This window comes from Thamnophis elegans, chromosome 10 (assembly GCF_009769535.1).
Source record: "Thamnophis elegans isolate rThaEle1 chromosome 10, rThaEle1.pri, whole genome shotgun sequence".
Classification (NCBI taxonomy): Eukaryota; Metazoa; Chordata; class Lepidosauria; order Squamata; family Colubridae; genus Thamnophis; species Thamnophis elegans.
This window is the reverse complement of record NC_045550.1, coordinates 42,291,654-42,314,894: the sequence shown is the minus strand read 5'-3', so window position 1 is coordinate 42,314,894 and position 23,241 is coordinate 42,291,654. Positions and strand designations below refer to the sequence as shown.

General features: G+C 40.6%; 1 protein-coding gene across 3 annotated transcripts; it reads left to right on the top strand.

Moving 5' to 3' along the window:
• The first annotated feature begins 1,504 nt into the window (after window positions 1-1,504).
• LOC116513778 (phospholipid scramblase 1-like) lies at window positions 1,505-21,161 on the top strand. Of its 3 annotated transcripts, XM_032224975.1 has the most exons (10): window positions 1,505-1,591; window positions 1,687-1,818; window positions 11,464-11,497; window positions 12,373-12,528; window positions 13,530-13,660; window positions 14,134-14,176; window positions 17,072-17,298; window positions 18,652-18,813; window positions 19,455-19,616; window positions 19,723-21,161. In XM_032224975.1, exons 3-10 carry the CDS (start codon window positions 11,491-11,493, stop codon window positions 19,771-19,773), a joined length of 939 nt encoding a protein of 312 aa, XP_032080866.1. In that variant the 5' UTR covers window positions 1,505-1,591; window positions 1,687-1,818; window positions 11,464-11,490; the 3' UTR covers window positions 19,774-21,161. The 3 variants fall into 3 exon arrangements, with proteins under 3 accessions (XP_032080866.1, XP_032080869.1, XP_032080868.1); XM_032224977.1 differs by lacking the exons at window positions 1,505-1,591; window positions 1,687-1,818 and adding an exon at window positions 2,222-2,335; XM_032224978.1 differs by lacking the exons at window positions 1,505-1,591; window positions 11,464-11,497 and having other exon boundaries at window positions 1,673-1,818.
• The last annotated feature ends 2,080 nt before the right edge of the window (window positions 21,162-23,241 follow it).

Here is a 23,241-nt window from a genome sequence, read left to right as displayed (position 1 = left end):
CTCAACAGCCCCAGACCTGCTGGAACGCCAGGTCTTAACGGCTTTACGGAAAGCCTGAAGAGTGGCGAGGGTCCGAATCTCCATGGGGAGATCGTTCCAGAGGGCTGGAGCAGCCACAGAGAAGGCCCTCCTCCAGGTGGTCACCAGTCGGCATTGGCTGGCAGATGGAATTCGGAGGAGGCCTAATCTGTGGGATCTAATGGGTCTATGGGAGGTGATTGGCAGAAGGCGGTCTCTCAAGTATCCAGGTCCAATACCATGTAGGGCTTTATAAGTGATGACTAGCACCTTGAAGCGTATCCGGAGGCCAATAGGCAGTCAGTGCAGCTCGTGAAGGATAGATGTAACGTGGGTGTACCGAGGCGCACCCACGATCGCTTGCGCTGCTGCGGACAAGCTGAAGTCTCCGAACACTCTTCAAGGGCTGCCCCATGTAGAGCGCATTGCAGTAGTCCAGTCTTGAGGTCACAAGGGCGTGAGTGACTGTTGTGAGAGCCTCCTGGTTCAGGTAGGGACGCAATTGGTGCACCAGGCGGACCTGGGCAAATGCCCCCCTGGTCACAGCTGACAAATGGTGATCTAAAGTCAGATGTGGATCCAGGAGGACTCCCAAATTGTGAACCCTGTCTGAGGGACGTATAATTTCACCCCCCAGCCTGAGAGTTGGAATACATGGCCAATTTTTGGGAGGGAAAAACACAAGCCACTAGGTCTTGTCAGGATTGAGTTTGTTTACCCCCATCCAGACCCTAACATCCTCCAGGCACTGACACATCACGTCAAACGCTTCACTGAGCTGGCACGGGGCGGACAGATACAACTGAGTATTGTCCGCATACTAGTGGTATTTTATCCCGTGCAGTCGGATGATCTCACCCAGCGGCTTCATGTAGATGTTAAACAGGAGGGGGGACAGAACCGACCCCTGTGGCACCTTATAATTAAGGGACCTAGGGGCCGACCTCTGCCCTCCAACCAACACCGGCTGCGACCTGTCCGAGAAGTAGGAGGAGAACCACCGAAGAACGGTGCCTCCCACCCCCATCTCTCGCAACCGCTGCAGAAGTATACCATGGTCGATGGTATTGAAGGCCGCTGAGACTTTATAGGAACCTGGGGAGGGCGAAAACAGCCTCCCCCCCAGGCCCTTTGGAACCCAAAAAACCGGCCCTATGGGCAAACCAGAAATTCGGGAACGGACTTCCGGCTTGCTCCTAGCGCCGGTTTAACCCTCCTGAGGCTTCAGGGCCAACCTTTCTGATCAACAAACTCAGCATCTTAGTCACTAAGCCACCACATCCTTAAAAAAAAAAAAGATTACTCATGTCTTAATAAGAAATCCCAAATTATGTAACAAAGAATATGAAGATAACTAATGTTTCATTAAACAAAACTCAATCCTGGATTGTCCAATCATGTACTATAATGAAGAAAGAAATCAGGGCATGACCCGAGCGTTGTATAACTTTCCATAAACAACAGCTGCCTTGTCTTCAAAATGCCCTATGCCAAATATGAGAACCGAAGCATTTCAGTCTGTCCAGGAATACCGGAAGTAGAAGAAAAGGAGGACCTTTTGCAGGACGCGAAGGTAACCATCCACAGGTGGACAACACTTCCGAAAGTCATATTCTTGTCTCAACCAGAGTCCTTCGTTGTGTTTCCGTATTTTTTCGTCCTTTTTAGATCTGATTTCCTGGTCCCCGCCCTTTCTTTGCCCCTCCTTGTTCTCTATCAGTGAAAAACAAAAGCGGTTTCAGTCTCCAGTGAAGCATTTTAGTAAAGAAACGAAGCCGAAGTCAAGCCTGAATTCCCAAGGTAAGGCTCCCCTTCCCTTGAATACCTGCGGCCGAAACTATCTCACCATGGATTGTTACTTGCTTTCGAAACATAAGTTTCCTCTTCCTTTTGGACTTGCCGGGAGCGCAGAGTCATTGTCATATCGAAAAATCTTAGCTGGGAGGATTAATTAAACCGGTTTCTTCCTCTAAAATGCGAATGAGAGGAAGTAGTAATAGCACTGACGTTTATTAGTGTCCCGTTTACTATTTATAGTTCTGTCTAATAAATCTTTATTTTCGCTTCCAGAGGCGGAGCGCTTGAAACCAGCGTATTGAAAGGGCTCATCCAGCCACTTCCTATCGGTCACCGGGACCACAGGTTTAATCTTCCGAGCTTTTGGACTCGAGATGGAGCCCATCCTTAGGGAACTTCTCTCATTCTGCTAGGATGGGCTCCAGCACGTTTCCGAAAGCTCGGAAGACTAAAGCTCCGGTTCCGACCCAGGTTGGAGCCTGCAAGATTATCCTGAGACGCTTCTATTTGTCTTACATTCGTGAGTCACTTTTTCCCTCCACCCCAGGCTACAAAAACAAAAAACAACAACACCCAACGTTGTAGCCGCGGAGTTTTATTTTCAGCGATGATGGGTAGCCTGTGTATCTCCAGGGATTTTGAAGGGGGCGGGGGGAAGAGAAGAGGCAGCATCCGTCAGTCTCAGCGCATGTTTCATCGGATGAAGATGATGAGTATTTAAATGAAACAGCGTGTACGGAGTCGTTGACTCTGTAAGGCTGGGGAAAAGGTTTTTTGGAGTGTGGGTTGTTTTGAAAAGAGAAAAAGTGAACGTTGCCTGGTGAGGAACTTCGTGAAGGAAAAAAAAAAGTAACTGGTCTGTATTTGATCTGTTCAGTCTCAGTTCCACCTTTTGCAATTATCGTGAATGGATTACGGAAGGACTTGCTGCTTCTGGGGGATGTGGTGGTGGTGTCCTTTTATGCATCTCAGGCTGATGCAATTCATGGAATGAATTAATCACATTTTCTCTTATAATTTTGCAATGGGATGTGCAAACTAATAAACTATAACTTTATGTTTTGCTTTCCTTATAAATGGCACTGAATTATTAGCTTTTGAACTGATTTTCCTCAGGGCTAGAACTTTTTAGGTCAATGCCTGGAATATGCACTACCTGCATCTGTTGTTACATCTTCAAATCCCAAAAACTTTAACCTTAAACTGTCTACTATTGACCTCACCCCATTCCAAAGAGGCCTGTAAGGAGCGTGCATAAGTGCACTATTCTCTACCATCCTGTCCTACTGTCCCCATTTATTCGTACCCATTTCATTCATATTCATGTTTATTCTTGTATCTAAGATCTTGTAAATGATTGGCAAATCAAATAAATAAATAAATAAATAAAATTAAATTAAAAAACTAAACTGATAAAACTGAGTAAAGGAGAGGTAGCTAGTGCCTCTGGATGTCTTGGATTGCAGTTCTGAGAAAACCAATACCAAGTGAACAATGCCCAACTTCCTGTAGTTGTGGTGTAAAATATTCAGCCACCCCCCAAAAAAGTGCAGTACACGATCACCAAAAGTTTATTCAGCCTTACACTGTTAGAGTAGCTATTGCAGACTGAAAATCTTTTCATTGTTCTTTTGTTGACTCACAACTGAAGTCTTTAAGAAATGGTCTTTTGAGTAGTATCTAGATGCTGGATAGCACTCCCTTTTAATTTGTCACCATGCCTTTGTATGGTTAGCCACACCTTGGTTTACTGAATTAACTCTTTTGAACAATGCGTTGAACCTGAAGAGGATTATATGATTCCTCAGCTACTAAACTAGATAGCAACATTTAAGCCTTGCATGTTCTGCAAAATTGCTCTATGAGTTCTTATGGATAATCTGGTTCATTTCTAACTCGTGTGGGAGTTTTAGTTCTAATGCTTCTAAAAAACCCCGTCCCGGGAAAGGAATCATTGAAAACATCTAATAGCAGATGCCTCCCACCTTTTGGAGAATTACTGTCTATCATTCTTGCCCCAGGACCCTTTTATGACACACTGACAGCTTTATGCCAGAAGCGTATCAGAATTTCTCTTTAATACTAGACTTAACTCTTATTGGGTTAGTGCAAAGCTTTATTGACAAAATTGAGGTAAAAGGTAAAGGTTTCCCTCGCACATATGTGGTAATCTTTCCCGACTCTAGGGGGTGGTGCTCATCTCCATTTCAAAGCCGAAGAGCCAGTGCTGTCTGAAGACATCTCCATGGTCACATGTGACCAGCATTATTAAATGCCGCAGGTGCATGGAACGCTGTTCCCAGCAAAGGTGTTTCCTATTTTTCTACTTGCATTTTTACGTGCTTTCGAACTGCTAGGTTGACAGAAGCTGGAACAAGTAATGGGAACTCACTCTGTGGTGCAGGGATTTGAACCACTGAACTGCCCTCTTTTTTGATCAACAATCTCAGTGTCTTAGCCACTGATCCACCTCAGAAAAAAACGTGTTTAAAAGGAAACTGTGTAGAAGAGAAATATAGACTGAAATAGAATAATATTGAAGAGATAGGATAACTTCTTATTCTCCCAATTTCCTCCTAACAAAGCATGGAGGAGTTTGGTGGTCCTTGACTTACAACAGTTCATTTTGTGACTATTCAAAGTTACAACGGCACTGAAAATGTGACTTATGACCATTGCAGCATCCCCATGGTCATGTGATTTACATGTGGATGCTGGACAACTGGTTTCTTATTTTTGACGTTTGCAGTGGGTCACGGTCATGTAATCCCCGTTTCCAACCCTCTGATAAGCCAAAGTCAATGGGGAAGTCAGATTCACTTAACAACGACATTACTAACTTAAATTACAGTGATTTACTTAACAACTTTGATCTTTTATTGCTGATATTCCACTATGAAACAGCCCTAGAGATTAAGCTTATCTGAATGTTAATTAATTCAATTTTAATGACTATGAGAGCTGACGTCTAAAATTTTTTAATTCACAATAAAACCTTCATCTCCTCTCAAATTTATATAAAGAAATTAGGAATACAGTGCTTTCCACCCAGGGAAAAACATGCCAGGCAAATGATCATTACTACTCATCCAAGAGCCTAGTGACACCTTCAGGTCATATACCTTGGTGAAAGTCTCATTATTAAATCTCCCATTAATTTCACTTGGGAAAGATTTGCAAAATTCTAGGAAAAGGGCATGACACATGGTCATACAAATTAATGCTGAATTATCAAGTCTATCCACTCTCACCAAGGAATGATATCAAATATTTCCCCCCCCCCCAAAATAAGCTTATGTCACAAGTAAATGAATGAAAAAAGGGCCACTTAAGATAGATATTTGGATTGGCTTCAGAGACTTTCCCATGGAGAGCAAGTTACAGTATGCCAATAAGTAATGATCCAAGCATGAATTATCATTGCCAAAGCATTCTACTAAGTTACGACTTTGACTTTTCTTTGGCTGTTTTTTTGTCTGTAGTTGTAAGAAGTTAGCCACTGATGTTTGAAAATCAATATGCAAATCCAGAAAATGTGTGTGAATTTATAAAACTGGAAAATTATAATATAGCATGATCTATTATTGTGGTTAGAAATTAGTGAAGTATACAGTATATCACATAGGGATGCGGTGGCTCAGTGGTTAAGATGCTGAGCTTGTTGATCAGAAAGGTCGGCAGTTTGATGGTTTGAATCCCTAGAGCCATGTAACAGAATGAGCTCCCATTACTTGTCCCAGCTTCTGCCAACCTAGCCATTGAAAAGCATGTAAAAATGCAAGTAGAAAAATAGGAAGGTAACAGCGTTCCATGTGTCTTTGGCATTTAGTCATGCTGGCCGCATGACCACAGAGCACTGTTCCCTCTAAGGTGCATGGCTGCGTGGCCGCGCACGTGGCAAGAAAACCCTGCGCAGCAGTTTCTAACTGCCGCGCAGTGATTTCTGTCAAAGCAAACGTGGGGAAGTCCTTTGCAAGCGGCTAGAACTGGCCGCCCCAGACTTATTTTGATGAGCACGGAGCAACTGACGGTAGTTTGTGCCGGCCGCAGCCGCTCAAACTAGTGTCAGTCGCCCCCGTGTTCAGCAAAGCAAGCCCGGGGAGGTCCGTTGTGGGCGGCCAATCCTAGCCGCTTGCGCCCGATACTGCAGCTGAAATAAACCCCCAAAGCCCCTGCCGCCTCCGCCTCCTCCAACAGCACTGCTTTTGAGGAGCAATGAAGCCGCGGGAGCCAATAGGAAGGTGGCGGAGGGGGCGGGAGCAGGAAAAAAGTCCTCATGTCTTCTCAAAAGCATGGCAGAGGATGAGGCGGCGGCAGAGGTAAATGTGGTGCCCTTGCGGCGGCTCCTCCTAGCTTAGCAAGAGATGCAACTACTAGGAGCTACAGAAAGAGGGCCAGAAAGGGTTCTTCCCTTTCTTCTCTAAATGAAATTCTCCACCTGACCACAGGAAAGTAAATAAGGAACAGGAAGTTTGTAATCCAGTGACTGGTTGGCCCAGAAAGGTTTCATCCCTCATTCCATAATGCTTGTGGCTGTTGCAAGTCAATAAAAACCTTTTAGCTTCTGCAGGGCTGGGCAAGGGAGAGGAGATCCAGTGGCTTCCCTGTAAGCAACTGGCCCCTTTCTGATTAGGAGGATTCTTGCAGATAAGTGAATTAAGTGGAATTTGTTATGATTTTAAAATGTACAGTGGGAAGGATTGCTTAATATAGCTTGCTTATTATTTGAGTGGTTAGGAAATCCTGATTCTGCTTTTCAGATGATAAAACTTGCATGCTTCAATGCCAGAGTTTCTGAGCCAACGTGACTGGAGGAGGAATTCTGGGAGTTGAAGTCCACAAGTTTTAAAGCTGTCAGGTTTGAAGACCCCTGGGAGTTTTTTTCTAAAGGGTTAGGGGTGCGAGGGTCTTGTAACTTGACTGCTTTAACATTTGCATGCTTCAATGTCAGAGTTTCTGAGCCAACATGACTGGAGGAGGAATTCTGGGAGTTGAAGTCCATAAGTCTTAAAGCTGTCAGGTTTGAAGACCCCTGGGTTTTTTTTTCTAAAGGGTTAGGGGTGCGAGGGTCTTGTAACAACAGCTTCAAGATTTGCGTGCTTCAAATGCCAGACTTTCTGAGCCAACATTTTGGTTGCTAAGCAGGAGCGTTGTTAAGTGATACTGATATTATATAACACTTTTAATTAAGCGGGTACCTTGAATAAACATAACTTTGAGTTTCAAATAATACTGATTTCGTTGTTGTCTTAGGTGACATCTGTGAAAAAAATTCAGGTGCTCAGGCATGAAAATATGCCGCTCAAACACTATACTTTTCTGCTCACACTGAAAAAAAATTAGAGGGAACATTGCCACAGAGATGTCTTCGGGCAGCGCTGGCTCTTCGACTTTGAAATGGAGATGAGCACCACACCCTAGAATTGGGAATGACTAGCACATATGTGTGAGGGGAACCTTTCCCTTTCCAGTATATCACAGAAGTGTGTAAGGTCTCTAACATCCACCATTTTGTGTGTCCACCAAATAATGGTGGACACACAAAATATTGACACTTTGGCCCATATTTGTACATTATCACTTAGGGGTGGGCTCATTTTTGTTGTCAACAGTTAGACATTAATGGCTGTGTGTTGCGTTATTTTGCGGGGACAGCACATTTACACTGTTATACAAGCTATATACTCATACTTTTCTTCAGTGTTGTCACATGAAAATATATACTTAAATATTTACAAAATATGAGGGTGTACTCACTTCTGTGATATACTGTACACATGGGGGAAAATGTACTGCTCCTTATAATGTAGAAAATTCACATGTTTATACTTCATGGTATGAACCAAAATTGAAGAATAGTTCTGCACATTCCTGAAAATGACCTTGAGGAAGTGAGTTGGAACTTACACAAACACAGAATTAAAGCAGCTGCATATTCTTTTCAGAAGTTTTAAAGAGTGCTTTAAGGAGTGGCAGTTGAATGTTGTATTTGTGCAATCTTAGAAGTTCTTTGTTCCAATGTTTTTTTAAAGGGAGCTCAGTACAGCTAAATAAGGTAAAAAGCCATCTGAGTAGAATCAGCCTTCATTACAAATGGTCTTCCAAATATAACATTTGATTTTGCTACTGGTTCTTGGAAGCATTTATATTTTATATTTTTTCCAGAATGAGTTGAAGACATAATCAAATATAGTATAGTATAAATCTTTGTTACAGTCAAAGTCCAGCAATACACATTAGTTTTTACAATATGTTAATATGCTAAAAAGTACTAACATTAAGATATAATTAAAAAGTATTGATGTTAAAAGTGGAAAATAACATACATGTTCTCAGATTGTTCAGGTCACTCCCTGGTTTACCTGGATGCAAAGCCGATAAGTATGGGAGTAAATACAGTGGCGCAGAATTGTTAGAGATGTGTCCAAATAATTGGTACAAGATAATAACTATACTTCTATAACCATTTTTTTTTCTTGCGGACTTTGCAGCAGCACAGCCAAGTTTGTGTCCTAGAGGAGAAAGCCTAGATAAAAATTGTCTGCCCTCCCTGGCAATCTCTCTAATAAGGGGAGAATATGTGCAGACCTACAAGCTCTGTATAGTGTAATAGAACATGTGAATTATCTTCCACTTCTCCTTTACCACATATACAAAACCATTCTGCAATAGGTGTTCTCTTATACCTGCCCTGGAGGAGTGCTGAAGAAAGAATGTTAAATCTGGCTCTGAAGAAAGCTATTCTTTGTTTTGAGAAGATCAGGTCATTTAGATATCTTGCTGATTCCCACACACCCTGTTTGATTCTGTCCCTACTGTGGAGAAGCAACCTATTTAGTTCTTCTTGGAACTCCATTCTATTAATTACTACTTGCTTTGCTTGATCAAAGCCTAGGGACATTAAGAATTCTGGTGAGAGTCCATAAGAGGCCAGCTTGTGATCAATTGCCTGTTTCCAGGGGGAGAGGAAATTGTCAGGCAACATTAGTGGGACAGTCCCTCTGGAAAGAAATGCATTTTAAGCCAATGAATGATCATCATCTTCCAGGCTCTTACCTGAATTTGAGGCATGCCTGTCTCAATTCTTAACTGGGCATTTGGAGTTCCATTGGGTGCAGCTAAAATGACTCACAGAAATTTGGTTTGTATGGTTTCTAGTAAGTATTTCTTTGCAAGGATTCCTGTTTGTGCCCCATATAGAATTTGTGCCAATGTTTTGGCCTCAAAAATTTTTAAGTCAGCAGGTACTAACTGACCTCCACCTGTATAAAAGAAATGTTTAATTGAATTTGAGGACCTATTGGCTACTTGCAATGTGTGATCCAGATGTGCCTTCCATGTCCCTTGCGAGTAGAAAACCACCCCAAATATCTTAATGTTCTAACCTGTTCCAAACTATGTCCTTCTATTTTCCAGGAGTATTGACTTGGTCTTTTAGCAAAAACTAAAATTTTTGATTTATCAAAGTTAAGGACCAGCTTGTTTTGCCTGCAATAGCCAAGTGTTGCCCTAATTGCTCTCTTCAGTCCAACAGGGGTTTGTGAAATGATAGCGGCATCATCAGCATATAAGAGAATTGGCACTTTGCGTTGTGCTAGGTTAGGAGGATGGAAATCAGGGTTCTGTAAGAGATCAATCAGGGGATTAATATAGAAGTTGAAGAGGGAGGGGGACAGGATGCATCCCTGCCATACCCCTTTTTGTATCCTTACTGGGCCAGTTAAACTCCCTTGGGGATTGCACCTCACTTTCAAGTTGGAATTGGCATACAATTTTTGTATGAGGAAGAGGAGGCGTTTATAGATAGTGGTGCATTTTAATTTCTCCCAGAAGGTGATCCTGGATATTGAATCAAAGGCCTGCTTAAAATCAAGGAAGGCCACAAAAAGAGAGGATTTTTTAATATGTGTATTTTTGTACTAAATGGTGGCATACCAAGATATGATCCACCGTAGAGCTTCCTTCTCTAAAACCAGCTTGTTCATCTTTGATTATCCCCCCCCCCCTGAAATTAGCCAATCTTGAAGTTTATAATTTAGGTGTTTGGCATACAGTTTACTAATAACGCTTAGAAGACTAATGGGTTTATAATTGCCTGGGTCATTTCTATTACCTTTTTTATAAACTGTTATGATAATTGCTACTCCCCAATCTCTAGGCATATGGGCTGTTTTATCTATAAATGTAAAACAGTGATGCTAAAAGTGGAGCCCACCAACTGGCGTTCTTTTTGATTATTTCTGGCAGGACATTATCAGCTCCCGGTGCCTTATTTAGGGCTAAAATCAACCAGGATATCTCTTTTGGTGTAACAGGGGGCCAGTATGGAGTTTCGTCCAAACTAGCTTAGCTCTCCTTGGTTACATAGTCAGGATCTGTATAAAGCTCCCTAAAATACTCTTCCCAGGGATGAATCGGAACCTGATTTATTGGGGGGTAGGGGAGGTTTTCCCAATCCCCTGGTGATGTACCAAAAAAGGGATGTATTTTTTGTCCTGACTGCTGTAATTAGTCTATGCCCAGACTCCTTCAGAGCCGCACTTTTCTTTTCTTTTAGAAGGTTCTTATATAGTGCTTTCAGCTGCTTTAAGTAGTAAGTGTGATCCTCAAAGGGGGCAGTTTTACTTTTGTACTCCATATCCTTTTTAGTTGCACACAATCTCTATCGAACCATTTTTTGTTCTTTGAAACCCATCTTTTGGAGTGATCTAGTGATCTGTAACCAATTTCAAATTTAAAACTCCTCTAGGAAAGATCCTCCACACTTATTTCTTAGTAGAGATGTACGTAGCTCTATGGTTTCAGGGGCTAACATCCATTTGGTAACTTCCTTAGCGTTTTTCTCATTCCATTTAATTTTTACCTGGATATTTTGAATCTCTAACCTGGGTAGATAGGCTGTGCCTGCCCATAGAGATTTCTGGTGCAATGTGAGAGTAAGGAGTATTGTATTATGATCGCTTTCCAGTCGCGAGTCTACCTCCATCTTATGTAAGAACTTCAAGAGGTCATATGATATTATCCAGTAATCAACTGTGGATTTTCTTCCTGCTCCCCGATAAGTATATTCTGCTGGAAAGTTGTCCCATGGGCACCCATTAAACATACAAAGATCCAAACATACAGTCATTTGTCTTACACACAAACCTGCCCGATTAGCTTTAGGGTTTTTAAATTGTCTGGAATGCAAAGATTCTCCTGTTACATTTTCATCATAGTGAATCTTAAAATGGTTAAATAATGCTTGATCACTTGGTCCCATTCTAGTGTTTAAGCTCCCCCCACTATAATTATTTCAGCTTTGGGGAATTTGGCTGAACAGCCAAGAATAAAATCTTCTATGCTGTCCCAAATCTTGTTAATCACATTATTCTTATTAAGTGGAGGAATATCGATATTAAAAAGTAAAATCTCCACCTGTTTAAGTAAGAGTAATGTAGTTACAACCCATGGCTGGAAAGGTGCCAGCGGTACACATTTAAATTGCAAGGATGTATTAAGTAATGTCACAATAACCGCTTTAGCTCCCCCCACCTTTTCTTGGGACAACCGGGATTGAGTTAATCAGCCTTTATTACAAATGGTCTTGCCAAATATAACATTTGATTTTACTACTGGTTCTTGGAAGTATTTATATTTTTTTTCCAGAACGAGTTGAAGACATAATCAAGAAAAATGGAGTGTGAGTAAAATTTAACTACTTTAAAAATTGGAAATATTTCCTTTGTGAATCATCAATGTATCTGTCCTCCACATTTTTTGTCTTTTACAAGTAGCCCTCGACCTATGAGAACAATTGAACCCAAAATTTCTGTTACTAAGCAAGATAGATGTTAAGTGAGTTTTGCACCAGTTTGTGACTTGTCTTGCCCCAGTTTGTTAAGTGAAACAGTGCAGTTGTTAAGTGAATAATGCAGTTATTTAATAAAGCTGGCTTCCCCCATTGATTTGCTATTTGGAAACCTCCCAGGAAGGTTACAGATAGTGATCACATGTCCCTGGGACAGTGCAATTGTCATAAATACATATCAGTTGCCAAGTGTCCTAATTTTGATCATGTGACCATGGGGATACTGCAATAGTCATTGGTGTGAAAATTGGTCATAAATCACTTTTTCAGTGCTCTTGTAATTTCCATCCGTAAAGAAATGATTATCTTTAGTGTCCTCATCATATGCTTCAATAGAGTCCTATACAATCTGTACTGCTTTGGATATCATTAAAATCAATGAAATCACCTTAGTTAAATTATTAGTTAAACTATGAAGTTTGACCTATATCATTTAAACTGTTGTGGAAGATATTACATTATACCAAAGGGTTCTATAGAGAAATTTTAGTTAGAAACTTAGCTTTACGGTAGGTTTTTTATTTTTATTATCTATAAAAAAATTGCCCCATGTAGAAAATTGAAAATACATACATCTGTTAAGAATGGTTTTGCTGGAACTAAACCCACTTGCTTTATCACTTATGGGGGGAAAACTATGGCAGTAGACTTACATTAAGCATTTCATCCATCCATCCATTAGATTAAATACTTTTTTGTTCTTCTAGCTAAGCAACCTCTACCTACAGAGCCACCTCCAGAGTATCCAGGTTATCCAGACCAGGGATATGCTGTCCCAGGTTGTCCAGGTACCCAGGTCCAAGTTGGAATCCCCCAGCATGCATCTGGATTGCCTCAATACAGATCTCCATCAACATTGCCAGGTAGGTTGTTGAGACATCTGAAGCTTTCTTGGTCCATTAAAGCGTTTGTTGCACAATTGCACTGATTCATTCACACATTTGACAAGAGGGTTGGGAATCCTGTTGAAGATTTTGAGAGTGGAAATGAGAGCGGTATGCCAGTATGAAATACCCTAGTTTCATCACAGCTTTTTATTAAAAGAACTTTAAAAATTGGTCATATGGCTTGCTGAATTTCAGAAATGGCGATTGGAAGACAACAAGGCCTTAATTGTTAATCATTCTTAATAGGCCACAACCAGGGGTGAAATCCAGCAGATTCTGACAGGTTCTGAAGAACTGGTAGTGTAAATTTTGAGTAATTCGGAGAGCAGGCAAATGTCACCTCTGGCTAGCCCCAGAGTGTGGTGGAAATAGAGATTTTGCAGTATCCTTGTCCTGGAGTGGCAGATTTTGCAGTATCCTTCCCCTGTCATGCCCACCACGCCATGCCCACAGAACCAATAGTAAAAAAAATTGAATTTCACCACTGGACACAATGCCTCAGCATTAAAGCCAAATCTAGATTTATTTTTCCCAATAGCTCATGGTTTTTGGCATTTTAGGAAATAATAAAGCTTTAGTTTACATTAGGAAGTTGAAAACACTTCTTGCAAAAAGGCAAAAGAAAACTGCTTACCATTATTATCAAGAAAACTAATGAACCAAAACGAACAATGCAAAAAACCACTGATTTCCTAAAACATTCCAGAAAAGAATGCAGGACAGGTTGGGAGCAGGGAAAGTAATGTGACTAAAATCCAAAAAAGTGTTTAACTAAATTTTTCATAACCTCCAGCCATGTATTTACATAATACCATACTGTATAACATAGAAGATTATGTTTCTTATTTGATAGGCTAATGCATATTTTAACTAAAGTTTCAACAGAAACTTTTGAAATCCTTGTTAATGTTTGGTTATCCTTGGCTTGTTAAAACAGAATTTGCTTATGATCTCGTTGTTCTTTTGAAACTTGGCAGTTCAACCTAATGCATTGTCTTATGGAGCTCTCCAAGCTCTCAGTGCTCCCACTACAGCTGAACCTGTGGTTTGGATGCCAGCTCCACCAGTTCCTCCCAAATGCCCACCTGGATTAGAGTATTTAAGCCAGGTATGTTTTTCCTATGCTCCTTTTACAGACAATTATAAGATTCTAATTCTCTCCCCTATTTAATAGCCTCTAATTATACTTGATTATACTTTCTCTAGTTCCTGGCAAGCAAATATGGAAATTTCCAACAAGCCCACAAAATGTATTTATTTCTATTGCATTATTATAGCCTTCGTGAATCAATGTGATTCTACTGAATAATGATTAAATAAATTCACTAGTGAACAGTGAATAAAACAGATATATTAATAATCCATTAATAATCAATTATAATGAATATTTATGTTAATAATTTATTTATTATTGAATCTAAAATTCAATTTTTTGTATTTAATGAAAATCTATTCAATACAAAGAGATAAAAAATATAAAGGCATCTTTTCATATATGCTATGATAAAACAGTGACTGTTGAAAATGAAATAGTTGTAATCATTTCATTTTTAATATTGTATTTTTTTACCATTATAACAGATGGATCAGGTAATAATTGACCAGCAGCTTGAGATCATGGAAAGTATGTATTTTGTTATCATTCAAGAAACATTATTGAGTGTTTTGAGATTTTAATATCTTGTATTTCCACTTTATAAATTTTAAATGGTGTATAATATAAAATGCTAATTATGTGTTTACTACAAACAAATCTACATCAAGAAAATTCCACAATACTTTTATTCATTTTCAGCCCCATATATGAGCTGTAAGATTTGTTGTTTACAACTGATATTAATATACCATGACTATTTATTACACATATATTTTCCTACTGGAAGATGATTAATATAGTGTAATTGCATGCAACACATTGCTTGGCAGTATTCATGTTGTATTTTACGGTATGGGTTAAAAAAGTGATCAACTATATTTTGACAACCATTAAAAAATGAAGTTTGTAGTTTGTAAAATGTAGCCTAAAAACTAACATTTAAAAATCATCAGAATTAAAATTCAAGTCCAATTCTCTTCAACCATTACTAAAAGCCATACGGGAGAGTGTTAAGTACCCACCTGTATAATTGCACTCTATTAAATAGATAAATTTGGTTCAAGTATAAGCGTATTCTAGAGTGACAACATTACCACCAAAAGATGGGATTGTACTTCAACAATATCTGGAAATGCAACTTACTGTTATAAAGGAAACAAGGCTTCCAGGTATTGTTAGACTAAAACCCCAACTTTGATGTTGGCTTAAAACCAACCTCTGCTTTAGCATTTCACGCCATAAATATTAGAAGACATAAGAGGATATTGAAGATTATTTAGAAAGAGAAGGTTTACAGAAGGTGCTCTAGATATATAATTTAATCAAGAGTAATCATGAGTTGATTTCCACTCTTTTATTATTTCTATGAGTTGTAAACTCCAATGGAAAAGAAATGAAAATAATCTTTTCTTTACAGAAATCCCAGTTTATTTTACCATCCTTTATGAACAAAAATAACTCTCCTTTTTTATGATTAGCCAGTTTGGCTCCAATTTACTATTTTATAAAGAATGACTGTAGGACAAATCAATATAGGACAATAAAATATCACACTTAAAGGAATCATTTAATTTAGCAAAGAAAATTGACACAATATTGTAAGTTTCACCCAAACAGAATCTAGAGAAAACAGTATCTAGAGTGAAAATGACAGGTGGTCTCAAATCTTTCACTTACCATAAAATAAATTAGGAAAGTTATGACCCATTAACTGTTCAAAATTTATTTATCATCTAATCTTACCTTTGCTTTTTCTCTTTTGAAGGCACAAATATCACATAGCATATTTATTTTCTAAGACTGTTTTTAGGCAATTGTGATCCAAAAGTTCTTTTGTAATGAAAGTTGATGCTAGGGGCTTAAGGATGTCAATTTCCTGTTTACTGATTTTTAAATGAAATTACTGATATGTTTAAAAAAAAAAAAAAAAGATTGAGTAGCAGATCTGGTGAATACCAGGGGAGGTGTTTGTAGATGTGCAGACACTCCCACTGGCAACACATTGTTAGATGCTTCTCCATATTCTTTCACTTTTTCCCCTGACGATGATGAATTTATTGTCATTTCTTATTGCAGTGATTAACCAGTTGTCACATCTATTAGGAAAGAATATATGTAGCTCAGACTTGAATTGGGGAGTCCTTAGTGCTCTCTGAGCTTTGTTGTTTTCTTGCAGAGTTTTTGTTACCCAATTAGGGAACATTTTCAGTGCAAGAAAGGAGTAGGGTTTTCTATCTGTTTATATGTAGTGGCTTGCCCTATCAGAGTTGGTGTTTGGTATTTCCTTGATTGGCTGTTGTCTACTGTTTGTTGGTGTTGATGTTGATATAAATCCCTGCTTTTCTGGGTATTGATTGCTGATGAAAAGGAAGAAAAACAGTTCTAGGTTTTTTGTTTCCTTTTTATGTTTATTATTTCTCTTTTGCATGTTGTGTAAATGTTATTTATCTCCATCAGTCTGTTGCTAGCTGAGTTGTGTGAGTGCCAAGCTTCCAGCATGTTTTGATTTAGGTTGCTCTAGGATGCTTATAGTTTCCCAATTGAACCTGCTTTGATAGTCTTCTATCTGTTTTCATACATCAAGGTTGTTACACTCTTTAATTGTATGTTATGGAAGATTTCTGTTTTTTCTTGGGCTACTGCATGCATCTATTAATACCAAGATGAAATTTCTCAAATTTCATTCTCTCGTGCATTTTGGATGCATTCCATACATTAGCCCAGCGATGGCGAACCATTTAAGTGGGGGGAGTGCAGGGGGGGTCATGTGTGGGCGTGCCGCGCCCATAACGCAATGCGTGCACCCTCCCCCCAGTGCAAATGAACGCACTACAGGGGTTTTTTGCATTTTTTTTTTGCCCTCCCCAGGCTCCAGAGGCTTTATAGGATCCTGGGGAGGGCAAAAACAGCCTCCCCCGCCCTCCGGAGGCTTCATGGACCTACAGGAGGCTTTCTGGAAGCCTCCGGAGCAGTCAAAACCACCCTCCGAGCAAACCGGAAGTCCATTCCCGAACTTCTGGTTTGCCCGTAGGGGCGGTTTTTTGCCCTCCAGAGGCTTCAGGGAAGCCTCCTAAAGGTCCCTCAAGCCTTCAGAGCACTCAAAACGACCTTCCAAGCAAAGCAGGGGGATGGGGGGGCTCTTTTCACCCTCCTATAGAGCCTCTGGAGCCAGATGAGGGCGAAAAATGGCCTTAAAAAAGGGTGAACTCAGCTGGCCAGCACACACATGCAGTCACGTACCCTGACAAATGGCTTCACGTGCTACCTGTGATACATGTGCCATAAATTCGCCATCACTGCATTAGCCCATTTGAGGTACCTTAGTTCAAAACTGTTGTCCTATGATGCACTGTCTTGCACATTTAGTAATATATGACTTTGACACAGATCTTTAACTTACCAGTGTTTCTTTCTGTTTTTCAGTGATAAGTGGTTATGAGACTTGTAATAAATATGAAATAAAAAATCCCATGGGGCAGTGGGTATACTTTGCAGCTGAAGAAAATGATGACTATAATCTCCAGCGTTACGGAACTTTCAGATCATTTACCATAAAACTCTATGATAGTGCAAACCAACCGGTCATACAAGTGTCAAGGGAGTTCCATTGTGTCTGTTGCTGCTGTCCTTGTATTTGCTGCCTACAAAAGGTAAACTCAACCCTGCTGCTCATTTGGATTGTTTTGTTCAATAGTTCTGCGTGTCACTAGAATATCAAGTTACATGCAACTTGAACTCCTCTATAAGAGCTACTATGGTATAGCTGTTAAATGCTGGAATATATTAGGGAGACTCAGGTTTATACATACCCTAGGGGTATCGAATATAAGCTACAAAAAACTGTTTGAGTATTAGGTAGAGACAAAGAGGTTGAGGAAACCAAACTCTTTATTGTCATCTAGTGGTGGTTAAGAGTTTTGCAATCCAGATATACTAGTGTACATAAGGATATTCATTCAGTGATTTTGAGCAAGTCAACCTCTTGTTGCTTGTAACTTCATACTAACATAAAAAGAAAACAAAAATCAGAGACATACAATCCAAAAACAACATATTAAAAATATGCAATTTGGGAGTCCTCCTGGATCCTCAGCTGACTTTAGAACATCATTTGTCGGCTGTGACCAGGGGGACCTTTGCCCAGGTTCGCCTGGTGCACCAGTTGCGACCCTACCTGGATCTGGAGGCTCTTCAGACAGTCACTCACGCCCTTGTGACCTCAAGACTGGATTATTGTAACACGCTCTACATCGGGCTGCCCTTAAAGAGTGTTCGAAGACTTTAGTTAGTCCAGAATGCAGCTGCACGAGCGATTGTGGGTGCACCTAGGTACACCCACATCACACCTATTCTCCACGAGCTGCACTGGCTACCCATTAGTCTCCGGATCCGCTTCAAGGTGCTGGTTGTAACCTATAAAGCCCTACATGGCATCGGACCTGGGTACCTGAGAGACCGCCTCCTGCCGATTACCTCCTTCAGACCGATCAGATCTCACAGGTTAGGTCTCCTCCGGATTCCATCTGCCAGCCAGTGTCGGCTGGCGACCCCCCAGGGGAGAGCCTTCTCTGTTGCAGCTCCAGCCCTCTGGAATGACCTCCCCGTGGAGATCCGGACCCTTACTACCCTCCCAGCCTTCCGCAAAGCCACCAAGTCCTGGCTGCTCCAGCAGGCCGGGGGGCTTGTGAAACATCCAGCCCCACGGAAATTGTGAATGTTGTGTTTTTAAAGTGTTGTCTTTGTCTTTGTCTATTCATCCCCTTTCCCTTGTCTATTGTGAGCCACCCGGAGTCCTTCGGGAGTGGGCGGCATACAAGACAAATAAATAATAATAATAAATAATATTCTGTTCCCTATTAACAATTCCCTTTGATTATTCATTGTCTTGTTTTTCCACGTGCTTTCAATTCTAACTATTGTAAAAGTTCCTGTTAACATGTCTGAATGCGAGACAAAATGCTGCTCTTTATTCTAATTCTGCTGCATGTATTTTTCCCTTAAAGCTTGAGGTTCAAGCACCACTAGGCACAGTCATTGGATATGTTAAGCAGAAGTGTTACTGCTGCAAACCCAGATTTGTTATCCAGAATGAGGCCGGAGAAAACATTGTGAAATTGGTTGGACCTAATTTATGCAACGTTCGTTTTAGGGATGTTCCTTTTGAGGTAAGATGACATTCTAAACTCTGTCTTTGGCCACCCTTCAGTGTTGGAATATAATAAGTTTAAATATTGATAAACCTATGATTTTTCCTAGTCATAAAAGCAGAAATAGGATTGCTGCATATAGTCCTCCCCATTATTTTCTTTTTCTTCTTTGTAGCCAAGGATTTTATATGCCCAATGTGAAGTCTTGGAGAAAAACATGATAACAATTTAGAAGACATATTGGTGGATGGTGCTCAATGCTTTGTTGTTATTGTTTATTAAGCTGATATGTATTTAGCATTTCTGACGAGGATGCTCTTAAAAGTAATTTTTTTAGAATGATGTCATAACTATTACAAAATTATCTCACATTCCTGTACTGAATCTGAAGGGGAAAATTTAATACATACTGTAAGTGAAAATATCATATTTAAGTCAGTAAATGAATCACAATGTGTGAGGCTGCACACAAACTCTTCTCATAAGACCTTCATAGCTAATGTTTTATGTATCAATAGAATTCAAATTCTAATTTCTCTGAAATGTCACATTTAAGACTATGGTGCATTTTTATCCTTATATATTACAAAATGAAGAAATACACAAACAACTAGTTGAAGTAACTTTCTTGAATATTTTTTTTACTTGTTCACAATCAGATAAAATCTTTAAATCAAAAATCAGCAATTGGACAAATTACCAGAAAATGGAAAGGAATGGCAACAGAAGCTGTATCAGATGCCAGCAACTTCATAATCCAATTCCCAATGGATCTTGAGGTTAAAACGAAAACCCTTGTGCTTGGAGCTTGCTTCCTACTGGTAAATCTCTTGGTAGTCTTGTTATAAATTAAGATTGAAAAAGTCTTGCTTCCTAACAAGGAATGATCTGGAGTTCATCTAAATCATGTTTGTTTTATTTCAATAGGATTTCTTGTTTTTTGAACGATCTGGACCAAGGCCCCGCGATCAGAGATAACCAGATGTATACCATTTTTCCTGACTTCAGAAAAAATTAAATACTACTGCTTTTGTTTCTTATCTAGCGGTTAATCCAGTGGTGAGATTCAAAAATTTTCACTACAAGTTTGGTGGGCATGGCTAGGTGGGTGCCATGTGACTGAGTGGGTGTGACTAACATGACATCACTCATGCCCATTCCCACTAAGTCACATGCCCCCTCACCTAGCCACACCCACAGGAAAAGGTAGGGACCTTTTTTGGATTTTTAGGTATCTACCCTGGCCCTCTCTTCACTAGTTACCCCATTTCCCCATTTCCTCCCCCCCACCTCTTTGGTTGCTTACCATTCAGGGTGGCTGGTCCAGTCCAGAAGGCAAGCTGACTGGATTTTTTGGCACCACCCCCCCCCCCCAGCCAGCCACCGCTGCTGGGAAGTGGCTGGCTGGCAAAGAAGCCTCCCACCTGCCGCCTCTTTGCATACTGGCAGACTTGCAAGGCAATGGGATACGCATGCACGAAGAAGATGGTGGCAATAGGATCTGCTTTTTCGCTGACTGGTGGATTTTTCAGCGGCCTGTGACCAGCTGCCGGCCTCTTTGAGAGCCAGTATGCAAAGAAGCAACACAAGCGAGCGATGAGCGGATGGGCAAGGTGAGCAACTGGCAACAGGGGGATTGGTTCGGGGGCATGGCTAGCCAGCCATTGCTACCAGTTCGCTGAACTGGGCATAATTTCTGCCACCAATTTGGGCAAACTGGTGCGAACTGGCTGAATACCACCTCCGGGTTAATCTATCACTTGCTTATATACAGTACCCTCATATTATGCAAGCAAACAGATTGTGGACTCTTATGACACAAGAAGTGTTACTCTACAATGGTGTTTCACAGCCCTGGCAACTTTAAAATATACGGATTTCAACTCCCAGAATTTTCCAGCCATACTACCTGAAGAATTCTATGAGTTGAAATCCATGCACCTTAAAGTTGCTAAGCTGAGAAACACTGCTTTAGAATATATAATATATTATCAAGACTCTTTACAACTGCTCATAGTACTTCTAGAGGAACTCTAATGATATTTCCAGATGAAACATCATACAACTAACTAGAAACTATAGAAAGAACAATTTCCTTTTCTTTGGTGCCTTGATGGATATCAACATTTTAGAGTGGGAGATGGAAAGTGGGGAGGGAGGGATGGAGAGGATTGTATTTTATAGCTGTCAAAAATAATGTAAGTGTAAACAATTCATTTGGTTAAGTATAATTCAAATAAAAAGCTGAATAATAATAATTCCACTGTAATATATTGGCTTTCAAATACTTGTAAGATTCAATAAAACATTTCAGCACTTTTCTTTATTCACTATATGGGTGAATAAAAATAAACTGATTTAATGTATTTTTATCCTGTTCTTTGTGTTTTCACTGACTAACTCAATGTATCTAATAGCAAGTACAAAAGTTCAAGATTAAAACAAATTTTGAAAGCTGTAGTTAAAAGCTGTATGAAGCATATTGGCAGTTCTTCTAAAGGCACTCATAATTGTGCCTGATGGGTCTCGTAGATGGGCCTCTGAAAGCAATGGGAAGGGCCTCTCCCATCACCATCCTGCACAGATTAACTCTGTAGCCAAGACCCTCATCTCCAGAACCAAACGCATAGCTGACAAAGACTACCTGAAAACGGAATTACACACTCTCACAAATGTATAAATCTCCAAGGGATTCCAAAAAAAAAAAATTACCAACCTAATCCAAAGGGAGACTCCCCCCAAGAATCGAGACGCAGAACAGGACAACAGCATCGCCCTCCTCCCTTACATCAAAGGCACCACAGATAAAATCAGCCAAATTCTCCACAACACAATATCAAGACAGCCTTCATCACTGACCAAAAATAGCCAAAATCTTAAGAAACCCCAAAGATAAAATCCAACTAGAAAACCAAGAAATCTATGAAATACCATGCAAAATCTGCCCTGCAACATACATAGGACAAACTAACAGGAGAATAAATGCACGCATCGCAGAACAACAATATGTTGTCTTTGTCTCGTTTCCCCCCTTTCCCTTGTCTTTTGTGAGCCGCCCGGAGTCCTCCGGGAGTGGGCGGCATACAAGAAAAATAAATAAATAGATAGATAATAAATAAATAAATAAATAAATAAATAAATAAATAAATAAATAAATAATAAATAAATAACACAAGAACGTAGTAAGATAAAAAGAAAAAACTTCCTCCCTTTTACAGCACCTTAAAGCTACAGGACATGAAATTAATTTTGAAGAAACCAAATTAATCTCCAAAACTGAACACTTCAACAAGAGAATAATTATGGAAGCTATCGAAATAGAGAAACACCGCCACAACATGAATAAACGTGACGATGCCTGCCAGACATCTGGAAACCAGCCCTAGTCAACAAATGACCCCCACCCATCACCCAGGCCATTACAACACAAAACAACAACAGACACACAGTGAGCACCAATCAGCACCAGTCTACCAATCATGATACAACCACACAGCCAATCAATCCACTTACTGAAACAAAGCCAGCACTCCATACACCCCCACTAAGATTTATAGAAAGACGGCAGCTCCGACCACACTTTACTCACACAAACACGATGCGAAAACACCAGCCTGGATATGGCAAGTATCACACATAGGCCATCAATGTTCCCTCTAATTTTTTTTCAGTGTGTGCAGAAAAGTATAGTGTTTGAGCGGCACATTTTCATGTCTGAGCACCTGAATTTTTTTCACAGATGTTTCACAGAGCAATTGATTTATAGGATCTGAATTGGAATGGAGAAAAATGGTTTTGTGCATGAGTGTGTGTGTGTGTGTGTGTGTGTCTGTGTGTGTGTGTTTGAGTGAGCGAGGGTTCCAGTAAGGGAACTGTGCCTATTTAGAAAAGAAGGTAAATTATTGCAAACATGATATATGTTTCTAGAGAGAGAGAGAGAGGGAGGGAGGGAGGGAGGGAGGGAGGGATGGAGAGAGAGAGAGAGAGAGTGAGTATCCCTCCTTCCTTCAGCCCAACACACTCTCACTGGCATCCCGGCCAGACGAGAGGGACTGCAGAGGGCCTCACAGAGTTTAGGGCAGCGAGTCAGGGCTGGGCCGCTTGGGCACTGAAGAAAAGCAGCGGCAGCCAAAAGGGGAAGGACAGGAACAGCCTGAAGCCACCCCCACACCAGCTAGAGGGGGCACTGTGACAGCCGCCCGGGACAAGGGGACGGCGGTGGCCAGGACGGGCAAGGGCTGCCCACCCTCCCCACCCAAGCGGGCTTCTTGCACAGCTCTAGCCGGCAGCTCGCATGGGGATCCGTGGTCCAGAGCGCTGCCGCTTCCAGCGGGATATATTCTGCCAGGCCCTCGGCGGCGTCTTTAGGTGGGGATCTCACCTGCCCGCCAGCAGCTCCTCCAGCGTCCCGTCTGGAGGCAGCAACACAATGGTCGCCGTTACCAG